The 14,498-nt window shown below is 46.8% G+C and overlaps 1 protein-coding gene across 2 annotated transcripts in view; it reads right to left on the reverse strand.

Moving 5' to 3' along the window:
- PolZ1 (DNA polymerase zeta catalytic subunit) overlaps nucleotides 1-14,498 on the reverse strand; it is a 164,189-nt gene that overhangs the window by 9,219 nt on the left and 140,472 nt on the right. For both annotated transcript variants that reach the window (XM_055066363.1, XM_055066362.2), the window contains 4 exons: nucleotides 13,106-13,213; nucleotides 7,452-7,558; nucleotides 6,317-6,431; nucleotides 5,381-5,518 (listed from right to left, as the gene is read on the reverse strand). In XM_055066363.1, the coding sequence (XP_054922338.1) occupies nucleotides 5,381-5,518; nucleotides 6,317-6,431; nucleotides 7,452-7,558; nucleotides 13,106-13,213 (468 nt within the window). The remainder of the gene's footprint in view (nucleotides 1-5,380; nucleotides 5,519-6,316; nucleotides 6,432-7,451; nucleotides 7,559-13,105; nucleotides 13,214-14,498) is intronic.

Raw genomic sequence — 14,498 nt, forward strand, 5'->3', positions numbered from 1 at the left:
TACCCGGAACGGCTCTAAGTTCTACGAAGCCCCTCTGACGTCGGCTCTGGACCTTCGCACCGGTGTGTATGCGTGTGTGTGTGTAACCCGTCCCGGAGAGAGGCGGCCTGTTTAAAATGACTGAACGAACGTTCGCGTCACCTTGTATCGGGAGAGGACCAAGTGTTTAAAAACTGCTGTTGTGCGGCTGCTCAGGTCACTCTCTCTCAAGCAGTCATGTTAGACTGATGTACTTTCTCAGTCATGTTAGACTGATATAAATACTGTAAATAAACCCTTATTCCTCGTTTTCAATGAGAAGCAGTCCTTCCCTTCATCAACGTCCTCAGCGTGGATGAGTTGGATGACGGCATGGGCCAGCTACCTTCTAATTCATGCCCGACTCCAATCTTGACAACGGATCACGAGCGATGGGATTGAACCCCCAATCATAACATTGTATCGACCCCACAAGCGGAACACCGCCGCCCAACACTGTCAACTCCATGCAGACGAAACATCGAGCGTGCTGCTAAGCCTAACCGACTTCGAATCAATGCTGTAGCCTACGGTGCTTCAAAAACAACCGTTGACGATCGCAAAATGCACCATTTTGTGAATTCTTATACTTCTTATCGTGTCAATTCATACAAAAAAAAAATATATGCTGCTATGTGGCGATTGGACTGTGAGGTGCATGATGTGGTCTACCCATCTCGCATGCCATGCAGCAGCAGCCAGACGCAGGCTCCAAGTTGAACTTGCCTCCTACCGTGGCTCTCGTTTCGTTTATGCGACATATCTCACAGCGGTCGTCACTTGTCGCAAAAGATAAAAGAAAGACATAGATTTATATTAACGGCCACTGTTTTCTGTGAGAAACAAACTGTGGTCAACGTTCACTGGCGGCGGCGAGCTCAGACCGGGCGGTCAGCACGGGAGTGCTGACTGGTCAGTTACCCTCCATTGTTAATCTTGCCGTTGTAAGAGCACATATGTGCATTAGTAGGGTAAAATTGCCATTTGTCAGCATCTTACAAATGGCAAACAGGAGGGCGCACCGTGCTGCATGGTGGCACGATTCCCGCGTAAACTCATTTGTATAGTTATTTACTCTGATGATTATATTATTTTTCATTCATTTGCGAGTTAGACTGCGGTATGTGCAAAGTTCTGCCATTTCACAACCTACCGAGAATCTTGTATACAATGCACTTCGAATATAATGAACTTTTTTTTTTTTTCAGGATTATCAGGGTCCGTTGTAGCGAGAGCAGTGTGTATTATCATTATTATTTGGAGTGAAAACATATACACCCTTGAAAGAGAGGACAGGGGAAGCAAGGAGCAGGCTGCCAACTGCCACCAGAAGGGGTGCTATGCTTGCCTATTCTTCAGAAAGAAAGGGACAGAAATGTAGAAATGGGGGACAGGAAGAAGGGAAGGAAAGAAGTAACAAAAAAAGATGACAAGTAATGACACTTGCTAACAAAAAAAGTAGGCGTGTGCAAATATCAAATTTTCAAATACGAATCAAATACGAATACTTAGCATCAAATATCGAGTTGAATAACGATATGCAGATGCATTTATTAACAAGTTAGTTCATTTTAACATGTTGGAACACTGCAATTACATTTATTGGCAAAAAAATTAAACTATACTTGCAGACAACTTTCTGTGGCTATGAAGAGAAAGCTATGGAGGCAAAGCACACACAAGTGAAAGTGCATCTGAAAAAAGTCCCGCATTTTAATCCACATTAGCTTACGCTGGAGAATACAAAAAATGAACACCTTATTAGCAATGGCAGTTAGCAAACACCATCTGGCAGTGACCCAGAGGAAAGCGTCACAGCCAATGACAGAGGGAAGGGGCCCAGCTGTCAGGGCCACGGCCTGACCAGTTCACAAGAGAATGAGGGAAAATGACTCATAAAAATTTTGAAAAGCAATCGTTAGTGAGCACAAACAACTTGTGACGGGACTCGCTCAAAGAGCCAGGCCAGCTTGTCCTACTTACTTTGTCGACGGCGCACATCAATCTGCCAGAAGCTGCCAGAGGCATACGAGGACAAGCTGGTCGAATTCCAGCGCTATGTTATCCGTCTCCGGCAGCAGCATGGCTACATGTTGGGACATATCGGCAACGCTGATAAAACGCCGGTGTGGTTTGACATGCCGTCGCCCACCACAGTGTGCGAACGCGGCGCAGAAGAAGTCAAGCTTCTTTCTACGGGGAACGAGCATTCGCACTTCACGGTGATGCTCGCGTGTACTGCAGACGGCAGAAAGCTGCCCCCATACATAATCTTCAAGAGGAAGACGCTGCCGAAAGAGGCTTTCCCGCGGGATGTTGTCGTCCGCGTGAATGAAAAGGGCTATATGGACGAGGCCCTCATGCTCAATTGGATTAAGACCGTCTGGAATCGGAGACCCGGCGCACTCCTGCGGTGTCCGAGCATGCTCGTCTTGGATGCCTTTCCCGGGCACTTGACCGCAGGTGTGAAGCAGGCACTCCGCGACGGGAGGACGGAACTCGCCGTCATTCCGGGGGGCATGACCTCAACACTTCAGCCAATGGACGTCGTGCTAAGCCCTTTAAAGACCGTGTCCGTGAACAATATAATCAGTGGATGGCCGGCGACAACCCGACGATCCCAACTGGCCGGCTGCGCAGGCCGCCTCTCGCCACTGTGGCCACATGGGTGTTGCAGGCTTGGCGCTCGCTGCCCGACGATATGGTGGTGTGGGCATTCCAGAAGTGTTGCATTAGCAACTCCTTCGACGGCACCAAGGATGACATGTTGTGGGACACAGCCAGCAAAAAGCAGTCATCTTCGGACGAGAGTTCAGACAGCTCAGACGAATGAGCAGGTGATGAGTCTGGCGGCACCACTAAATAAAACAATGTTTTGTGCCTTATAATTTTTATGTTGACTTCTTTACTTCAATGTAAGGGGGTCGACCTATATTCCGCATTATACGGTAGTTCTTTTTGATTGCAACAATCCACTTCGCAGCAATGCAACTGCTGCGATATCAGAAATCGCAATTGCCACGATCACGGGGCTGAGCACTGCTGTAATGGCACTGTCATGGCACTGGGGTGAGTAAAAACAAAAACAAAGAAAAAAATTCAGATGGCAGCGCGAGGACGCTCATGTGCTTGTTTCCACGGAAACGGTGCCAGCACAACCACGCGACTCGGCTCCACCAACAGGAAGGTGCACACAAGCCCTGGACCTCCTTGCCTGCCCTCGCTCATCGGCTCAGGCGACAAGATAAAAGAATGCTGCTACCTTTACTTTTATCCAGGGGGCCTTATTGGGTGCAGCTCTTGGCGTGCACTGATGACTGGAGTACGAAAGCTACTTTTACAAGACCTCCTAGGCCAACCACACAACACCTTGCATTGCACTGCCAATCTTTTACAAATGCCTGCCAGAGCCAAAGCTGTTTTGGCCCAGTATGGTGCAATTTATTTTTCTGCTTTCAGCGCAGCACTAGGTGAGAGCATCAAAATGGCGCAACTGGTGCAGGATTCCCACCCGTGCCGATTGTTTATGGAAACACGACTGCTCTATGAATAATAAAACACGCCTCGTAGCATGCAGGAAAGGCATGGTCACATAATACCACTGTCCCGTGGAAGATGCTTCATTGGGCCGACAAGAAGGTTCGTTAACGAAAGATTGCGAGAGCACCGTGCAACAGTTGACACGCAGAGTGCAAGGGGACCTTTGGCTGATCGTTGTCATTAATGCCTATGCACTCCAGCATTCAGCAAAATGCATGTCTTGCGCACTTTTACTGACCAAGGCAAAAGGAATACAGTAGAACCTCATTCATATACTTTGGAAAGAACCGCGATAAAAAATGTATTAGCCGGGAAAACGTACAATCCGAAGTAACTAAAAGAATTTGCCAGACTCAACTATTGTTGACATCTACGTAATGCAAAGCGTCGCGCGGATCGTTTCGGCACGAGGTGCCGACACGCATCGGGCTGGTGGTGCTCTGGCAACCCGAGATGCATTTTGTTGTTTTCCTATTGCGTGGTGTTTTAAGAGGGCAACGGGAAACCGAAGCCAAATCAAATTGGTGGGCAATACAGGATGCCGCCAAAGTGAAACTTGATGCTCACGTCGGGCCGCCTGCAGCAAGGAATGGCAGTGCATTTGGATTATTGCCTACTAAAGGCGTGCAGTACGCTAGCAATGGCACTACACACGATGTGCTGTAAAACAGATAGGTGAAGACGCTTGTCGCAATAGGTTTGGAGGCGATAGCTGTGAATGCGGCATGCGACGACCCAACTGAAGATTTGCTGGCACCAGAATAAGAAACTGTGCACACCGTCATTTTCAAGTGGGACGGGCAGCTCTATACCATTCTCAATCGCGCACACCTCCCACCTTTTTTTGTTCACATCGGATCTAACGGCCAGGAAAGGCATATGATCGCAGCCTGCAACAGGGAAGGGCGGCACATTTCGGTTATCGCCTATTGAAAGCATACGCTACGCTTCCGACGGCACCACGCATTGTGAAACAGATGGGCAATGACGCTTAGAGCAATAGGATTGGCGGTGATAGCTGTAAATGTCGTGTGCAACGACCCCAGAGAAGAGTTGCTGGTACCAAAATGAGAAACCGAGTTCACACTGGCGTTTCCACATAAGACAAGCAGGCGAGTATTGCCGTGAAGCTGCCGGCGTGGGCAGCTATATACTCTTCTCTATCGCGCACGCCTCACACATGTTCTTGTTTACATGGGATCTAGCAGCCAGAAAACGTATCACACTATCACAGCTTGGCGATGTACTGAACGTTGCTGCCGAAAAGTCTTGTACTAACTGGTATTACGAGCCATTGGCACCAGGAAAACGTACATAATGGGAATGTATCAATAAGGTTCTAATGTATCTTTGAGGCCTTCACAAGAACAATGAAAGAAACGTTTGTGTGAGTGCACCTGCAGTGGTACAGTCCAAAAAATAATTAGTTTAACTCAAATAAGGCTTGGCCCATGTACAGAACGTTGTGTGATTTTGGCAACATAAATATCCCCCTTCTTCTTCCCCCTCCACTCCTTGACCCTCTCCTATGGCAGCATGTCATGTCGCAATAAACAATCAGTCAATAACAATCAATTAAGTTCAGTGCTGGTGCCTCTTTTGTATGTTCCCTGTCCACGCTTTCTTTCGCACTGCCATAATGAATGAAATGACAGTACTGGACAAGGTTTTGTTTTTCCTTGCCATGCGAGGATGCACCCCAACATATCTGCAAGTTTTATCATACCGCAGATGCTCAACTGACATCTCCAGGAGCTTTCACATCCTTACCATCACCAACTGCATCACCAATGGCACTGAAAACTTTGAGCAGCACCCTCACCTTAGCAACAGCAGGACAAGTGTCACGACGCACAGTCTCAATGCCTTTGGCATCATACTTTGGTTCCTGCTGGTCAGGGCTCTCGTAGGCAAATCCGACGTACCGCTTCTTGGTTTGAAGCACGCACGGCTGGTACACCTGCAGAGGCACACAGATACACACTGCTGATTGTAGCTGAGGAGAGACTCATTACTATTAGGCCACAAAGCCCGATTGTGATGAACTGCAAGACCTCAACTGTAAAGACAGTCCACAGTCTCTGGCTGTGCATGGCTGTCAGCGTAGCCGAGTGCGTATGCAGCCTGCACGCCCTATTTTAGGGGTAATCTGCCGCATGTGCAAAGAGTGGGCGTGCCAAGATGGTATGGCATCATGTGCACTGCCTTCCCGCGCATTTAGTACTGGAGGTTCCGTAATCTCGAGTTTCGGAGATGTGTTGAAGCGAGAGGCAGACACAGCATTTTCTGCCTGCTGCCAGCACTTTTCACGATAACGTCGTCCTGCTGCAGGCAACACTATCGGCCGTGGGAGTAGAGTGGATGCGTAAGCGTAGCTGGCTTCGCTTAATTGGTACCGCCGATATGAACATATCGTCGACACGCCACGAAAGCATACCTTTCATTGCCGATTCTCCAATTTAACAAAACGAATTTTTTCCTCTTATTTCGTTTTTTCAATTGCCCTATAATTAAGAAACTTTTGCTGCCCTTCCCGTGTAGAAAAATCAGTAAGCGACTGTAGTTATTTGCCTATAAAGTTCAATTTCAATTTTGAAAAATTTCAATATAGGCAACAAAGCAAATTGCCGATTTTACAGACTTCGTTATATCGAGCTTTAACTGTATTAGATTCTGCAAGTCGGTGATCAATGCAGATCTCTTGAACGATACGCGCAACATGCGAACCAGTGCCGTGAACTAAAAAGTGAGCACTCACCTTCTCCAGCTTCAAGCGCATTGGCCGTGGATTCTGCGCTGTCACCTGGTCAGCAATCTCCTGGCCCAGTCGGAAGGCTTCCTCCCGTGACCGGCCCTCCAGCAGTACAAACAGGCTGCACAATAACCACGTCAAACGTCACCCCGTACAGTTGACTTCCGTTATTTCGACCCTGACAGGACTTATGGAATAGATTGAATTATCCAATGGGTCGAATTAAACAAGATGCAGGAGAACTACCAGAACAAACCACTGATTCATGTGGCAGTTTTTACCTGATTCTAACCAGCCATCGAATCAAAGGCACATCCATTTTTTATGAGTCCAAAGCAGAAGACTATTATACAAATGACATTAAAGCATCTAAACAAAGTAGAAATCTAACATGCACCTGATTTTTCAGCACGAAAAAAGGGTCTAATATGTGTTGCACGACAGCTGGTCTTCTAAAGTCAGCTTCGCCGCAATACATAGATGTAAAGCGGTAAAGCATCCGAATGCCGCAAAGGCGGTTTGGGTATTTTGTCTAATTGGCACCCACGCAGGCAATTTTCTGCTCAATTTTCTTGAAAAAAGAAAGGTGTGTGTTAGAATCGGGCAAATACTGTTATCAGACACTGTGAGCTGCGATTCTCGCTTGAACACCTTCCTAGGGCAGGCCGAAAATAGGCACTTTTGACTAGAGATAAGCAAGGAAGGTTTTTTTTAAAACACTTGCTAATATGTCAGCAGAGAAGTTCTTGAATGTCTTCTGAATAAAACTGCATCCTTTGCAGCATGAAACGTGCTGAAAAAGTTCATGATCAGCCATTTAGTCATTATGTGTATGTTATCAAAAGCAGGCAATGCAGATCACTGCAGATTACTTGCCCCTACACTAAAACAGCCCTTAAAGATCTGCTAAAAGTCTTCTAAATATGTACAAAAGTTTCCTAAACATTTTAAATCCATTAAACAGCATTTTTGACACTAAGCAAGACATAAAGACCAACTAAAATGGAAACACTGCATGGCGGACTGGTTACGCCGCCACAATTATGTGTTTTTGCTGCGCAGTATAGCTGACTTGTATGTTTCACAATAACAATGGCACAAACCAACTAAGTGAAATTACAATCATGCTAGGTTGACACACCTGTCTGTGTCACCGTACACAACCCGTGCACCTGGAACAATAGCCTCAGCAGTGCGGATGGCGTGCTCCAGGGCTTCCCGACCTTTGCTCACCACACTGTCCGCCACCTGCACCAGAGAATTCATCTGCTCAATAAAATGTACGCACCCCACCCCTAAACACATAAAACATCTCATCAGAAGTACCAAACACTGCAAATTCTTAATTTAACAAGTCGGAGAAAACTTCTAATGTATACGAATAAGCTCAATTCAACTGAATCCAAGTTCACTCTCCTTATGAGAGATGCTCAGGCACTATTAGTGAACAAGTCAATTGCGTTGAGCACCTTGATCCGAAGTTCTCGACCAAAAATGCATTACTGAAACGCTTGGCATTGGCAAAGAGAAACGATTAAAAAAACAGGGAAAAAAAAAAGTTGTCTGCTGCAAAAGGTTACTTGCACGATGAGGTGGATTTAGCAAGAATCGACAAATGAATGATGCAGAGCCCTCTCCGGCAGCCACCACGGGGGGAGAGGTTGGCAGAAGAGGAGGCCATCTTAATGACATCCCACAGCAGTTCAGTGACAAACATGCCTCACAACTCGCGCCTTTTCCATCGTCACCTTTGTCTAAGTGGTGAAAGTCCAACCACCAGCGACCTCGTGCAACAGCCGGTTGTGTGCATGAGACGGTTTTAGCGAGAATCAACGAATTGGGGATTGTTAATCTGCTCCAGTGACTCTGCGGCTATGGCACCCCGTTGCTGAGCATTAAGCTGCATGCTCGATTCCAGACATTTCTATGGCGGGTGCAAGATGAAAATCCTGCAGCGTGAATTGTGCGTGAACATGCCTCACTCATCCAAAACAATATGCCATTTACACAGCTGATTTACACAGTACGTCGGCAACAGGTTGACACAGCAGAAGCTGCTAGGTTTGAAAATGGCTCTCTGCTTGCAAACATCTGAGTCCCTTCCTGCTCCCATGTTACAGACCACCCAGCAAGCACGAACAAAACAAGTTCTGTTAAGACACTGTAAGCCTGCGAATCGTGCAGCGATGACTCTTATGCACCACCACCAACGCGACAGCCTATGTTTCAAAGATAGCATAAGTGTGGATGTGGTAAATAGTGGTTTTGTTAAGTCCAAAGTGCAATGTAAAAAATCTACCAAAGAAAAGTTGGGGTAAGATTGATTTTGACTGCTCCTGGAACTTTAAAATGCCATGGGTTCCAAGAGAAGAAAAACGCAGTTAAAGAATGCAAAGCATAGATGGTGCAATGCAATACATCTTTAAATATAGGAAGAAGTTGGCCGACACAAGACAGACGTAATTGGTCACTGCTGGCAAAGGCCTTTGCTTTACTGAGGATCTAACTATACTGACATTGACGACCACTCTATGCTTCAGACACAATGTTCTCACATTCCCCCTGTTGAATACAGTCGCCATGACAGGAATCAAACCAGCGACCTCATGTTCTGCAGCAGAACACCACAGGCACAAGGCGCAGCGATGGGTCTATTCAAACGCAGTCTAGAGGCTCTTTAAATGCAGCGTTTAAAAATTTGGCAGTTTTGCCAAACGGGCAACGGACTGACAGCGATAGAAAGGTTCAGCATTGTGCTTAAACTCTTCGTACAGTATTCTAACTATGCGCAGGAACAACTATGCACGGACATGGCATAGGAAGGTGTGCCAAAATTTCTGGCATGCTTAAACGCTTCAACACATCATTTAGGGCCTGTAATTGGTTCATACAGGCGTCATTGCGCTGCCTGTAAACAGTGGCACCAGTGAAATTACACCATTTTCAAATTGTGAGCACGAATTTTTCTTTTTTTCCCTTTTTTTTATACGAGATATTGGAGAAAAGGCTCACATGCATTGAATGAAATGGTTCCCAAATTTTGCGTGCATACTGCAATTATATAACATACTGAGGAATTGATCAAAAACACAGACCTCATTTGAGCAACTTTGTGGGTTGAATAGTATAGCATCTACAGTGCATATACGGCATGGATAAAAATATAGGATACTTAAACATAAATATATGAGAAACATCATGGGGAAGGCAAAATTTCGCCTGGAGTGTCCATACAGGGTCTGTTCTGAAAGTAGTAGGACTCATTAAAAAAAAAAAATTATTCATGAGAATAGTACAAACGATTAGAATTTTTCAAAGTAGCACCCTTCCGCATCTACACACTGCTTCCAATGAGTTTTTCAGTTTTCATACGCCTCCAGGAACGCCTCGACCAGAATGCTGTTTAGCTCCCTCGTCACGGCCTGTTGAACCACCTCTACCGATCCGCGATACTTCCCCCTGAGCGCAGATTTTATTCTCGGGAATAGAAAAAAGTCTGGTGGGGCCAAGTCGGGGCTGTAGGGGGGGGGGGGGGGGGGGGGGGGAGGGCTGAGGCAGTGTTGCCACCTTGTGCTGGACAAGATACTCCGCTACACAGAACGCTGTGTGGCTCGGCGCGTTGTCGTGGTGCCGCCGCCAATTGTTAGCGATGGCTGGGCGGACACAAACAATGCGTTTTCGCAGTATTTTGAGGACTTCCACATAAAAAACTGCATTAATTGTTTGTCCGAGTGGTACAAACTCTTTGTGGATGACTCCATGTTAATCAAGAAAGCAAATGAGCATGGACTTTTGCTTGAATTTGCTTGTTCATGCTTTCTTGGGGCGTGGGGAAGAAGGGGTGCGCCACTCTGAGCTCTGCCGCTTGCTCTCCGGGTCGTAATCAAACACCCACGTCTCGTCACCGGTCACTACATTTTGCGAAAAGTCGGGTTCCTCATTCACATGATGAAGAAGATCCTGGCAGATCGCTTTCCGGTTGGCCTTTTGCTCCTCTGACAACACTCGCGGCACGAACTTCGCACACACTTTCCTCATTGCTAAGTTTTCTGTCACCATCTCAAAAACTTGGGTTTGAGGAATGCTCAAGTCATCAGCAATTATTCTGATACTCATCCTACGATCACTGTTCAGTAAATTTTTCACTCGCGACACATTTTCGTTGGTCTTGCTGGTCGAAGGGCGTCCGGAGCGGTTGTCGTCTTTCACTCCTTCCCTACCTTCTCAGAACAGCTTGTGCCACTCAAAACACCTGATCAACCCATGGCAGCACCACCGTAGGCTTCCTTAATCATGCCGTGAGTCTCTTTTCCCATGTTGCCAAGCTTTACACAAAATTTGATCGCGTATCGCTGATCCAGTAAATGCTCCATGATTCTCCGTGACGAGGCGTTTCGACAGGGGTTCACAGTACAAGCGACCTGCTCTCTTGAACAGTCGAGAGCTGACTGCAGATTTTTCCCAGCGTTCCCAATAACCCCCTTCACCGATCCTGCGCGTGCAGACCGCCTCTTGTCCGTCCATTCGCCCAGGAAGAAACCAGTCCTACTACTTTCAGAACAGACCCTGTATGGTTTCTATCACAATAAAACATGCAGCAAAGTGACAAACAGTGTTGAGCTGCACTTGGTAAGCATGCTTTCACGTGCAGGCAAACCTGGCTATATCAAACTCGCAGAAAGACACCTACCATTTTGATATAGGGCCAATTCAATATAAACCTTCTAAAGAAGTGGGCAACACAAAAGCACATACCACTTGTAACAGCACTGTACTGATGAAAAAGCCAAAACAGGTGTCACACAGCACACTTTCGGTAGCGATCGAGCGCAATTCCGTTCAGAATGGTTGACCTCAGTTGGCTCCCTCTCACAGCTTGCGCAAACAAGCCAATCATGTCAGAGAAATTTGATCTGGAATAGGTTCGATCAGGATCGAAACTGCACTGTGTGACACGTGTATTACTGTCGGTTTAGTGTGGCATGAAACAGTCCCGAATATTCTTCTGCTTCAACATCTTCGTTGTCTGAAAGAGCACGCATTTTTCCATGTTGTCCAAGGACTTGGAGCAGCTGAGACTGCATCCTTCCACGTTCACACAGAGAAGTGCCCGTACAGGGCGAGCATAGTCATCACGTTAGAGCAGACAGGTGCAGGATCCCAATTGTTGTCCTCACTGGTCTCTTCACTCGTGTCCTTATTCATGACGTTGGCAATGAAGTCCTTGCTCCCAAGACCTCCGGCGGTAGTGGCATCTTCATCCGCAGACACAAACTAGTTGACTGTTGGCCCGTCAGCAGCTTCTGGAAATTCTGACAACTCGCTCCAAACTTCATGCGAACCAGTTACGGCTTCTTTGCACTCATTGGAACACTTTTCCCTTTCAACGGGACCACGGAAACTGGCAAGACAGAAGCTGTTTAGGATCATTGCCTTCTTAGCCCAGATGTCGCAATGGCGTTGGATTTCATTTCCCTGCACACTCGATTCGATAATTTCCAACTTCATGGTGGATAGATTATGCTGCTTCGCGCCAGCCATCACACAAAATCAAAGACATCACATGGGAAAAAACTCAACGAAATGATGGTGATGGCTGTGTGAGGGAGCGAGCATTGCAGAGCAGGCCAGGATTTTTTGTAAGGGGGTGTCTGCCTGCAGCACGGTTGCAAGATAGAGCTGCACAGGCGCAGCGGGGCTAAACCACTTTTTCTGAGGGGATGTTGGCAGCTCGCTCTGCCACAGCGTGGGAAAGCCAACTTGTATGGCAGATTCGCGCTGTTTAAGGTTCGATAGATAGATTGATTGATTGATTGATTGATTGATTGATTGATTGATTGATTGATTGATTGATTGATTGATTGATTGATTGATTGATTGATTGATTGATTGATTGATTGATTCTTTATTGGTTTATCACATATACATGTGATGGGAGGCGAAGGGAAAACCCATTCAAGGATGGCTTGAGGGAGTCCTTCGCGCCCACGCTGGCAAAGACAACAGCAGAGGCACACACGTCCTGTTCACATGGTCGTACACTTTTACAAAACCATCATATTAAGCACAACATTGCCATAAACCTTGACAAAACCATAAAATTAAACACATTAGTTACTGTCAGCAGTGGCTGACAGCAGTGGCTGTCAGCAGTGGCTGCTATTTTTGTGCTATGTGACCATACTTTTTCCTATATATTTTCACTGTACGAGAGCGAATTAGAAAGCCATTGCCCCTATTTTTTTATTAGCTAAAATAAGGTACGTAGGGGTAATTACAAATGTATCTACATAGTCCCCACACCAGTTCACACCATTTTTCCCATCGCAGCACTAAATTTGAGATGCCCCTGTTGTAGAATGTGAGGCACACGGCCTCCCCGGCAATCAGTGAACTCACAACACCCCCACCTCGCACTTCTCAAAGTGAGGCACCTTTCCCCCATACATGCCCTGTGGATTTCGATGGGCATTTGTCCCTTGCTCCACAGAAAACCAATTACACTTGCTCGTACGCCGTGGCTGTGTGAAGCACAACTGCCATCTTCAACAACTGACAGTAGCACCATGTCGCAGAGCTACTGGCAAATAAGGCCAGGCTGGTCCATTAAAGGTCCATCACTGGGAACGGATATGTTGATTATGCATTTACAGCTGTAATATGGCCAAGAGAAAAATAGAAGCAAATACTTTGTGATACGCCCTCATAACTTGACAGTGTTAGAAACTGTTCGATATAAAGGATGTTTAATGTAAACAAGTCGAGTTCAAATGTACTCGGCAAGGGTGACCTCACCTCTACGCAGGGCATGCGTCCCGAGAAGCCAGCAGATGTGTAGCCGTACGTAACATTGGAAATCAGCTTGAGGCTTAGCTGCTGTGCGTCCAGCACTCGCCGGAGACCCTGCACAAACAAAAAGGCACTGCAGCAGGTTTGCTCAGATCACTCACCAAACTGGGCTTTGAAGACAGGTTGGGAAAGTCAAGCCGATGCTTGAGCCTGAGCCTGAATACAGTGAGCAAATCAAGGTATGCTTGCCATCAGTTGCAAGCAATGTCAATAAGAGTCGAAGCACATTATAGGGGCCCTCAAACACTTTTCTAACTAATCAGAGAATGGCCTCACTATTTAAGAAAATTGTCTTATGAATCTCATGCCGCAAAAATTTTTCGAAAATCCTTCAAGTGGAATTATCGCACTGATGCGCGGCTTTCTCTCTTTTTGTCTCCGCTAGTACACTGGACGCTACCCAGTGAAGAAGCCAAGACAGCACAGCCCCAGCCACAAGTAGAGTGTCGCGGCAGCAAAAGGGCTCATCGCAGCACCCCATGGCAGCCACAGTAGAATACACTACACAACACACTGCTATGACGTGGGAAGACACGTGCAGTTGAGGCAGCTATGCATGGTACAAAAATGACATGATATTTCTGTCTTTTTGAGATCACAGACATGTACACTTTTCATTTATTTAACTCAAAAATAGCAATTATGTATTACTGAGAATGCTCTCGCAATCCCGAAATCAGCCAATGGCATTGCTGGGCCAGCTGCTTCTGATGACGCTGCACGACGGCATTGCAGATGCAAGAGCAAGCGACTGCCCACTGCTTTTGCCATGAGATTTTAAATTCCCTGCTGTACGCAGTGCAGTAATATTTGGCTCATATGTTCACAGCAGCCTGTGACAAATCAGCAATGTTTTCTTACTAGTATGTTCAAAAAGTGTTTCAAAGCCCCTTTAAAACTTGCCCAAAGCTCATTTTTGCCAGCACATAGTCACCTGTTCTCAGCCCAACACTTGCACTTTTGTTTTCTTTATAGAACAATCAGTGCTATGATGCTTCTGCTTTTGCACAAGAAGAGCACTATGCGTCATTGTTCTTACACTACAACCATTGTAAGCTGTGGGATCGCACGCGCATCGCGATATCACCGGAGCGGCCACGCGGTTATCACGCGATACTCACGTGCTCGGTCGCGGAGGGTGGCTGGGAGAGGGCACGTTCGCCGCTCCCGCTGCTCCTCGCGCCTGGCCGCGACGCTGCAGCCAAGGCATCCCGTTCCCTCCTTTTCCTTTCTTGGAACCAAGGAGACTCCCTCTCCGCCGCTCGGGGAGAAGCGCTATTCCCCCGATGCATCTTTGTCTTTCGGCTGAGGAGCTTGCGACTGGCCACATCTCAATTCA

This window comes from Dermacentor andersoni, chromosome 6 (genome assembly GCF_023375885.2).
Source record: "Dermacentor andersoni chromosome 6, qqDerAnde1_hic_scaffold, whole genome shotgun sequence".
NCBI classification, from domain to species: domain Eukaryota; kingdom Metazoa; phylum Arthropoda; class Arachnida; order Ixodida; family Ixodidae; genus Dermacentor; species Dermacentor andersoni.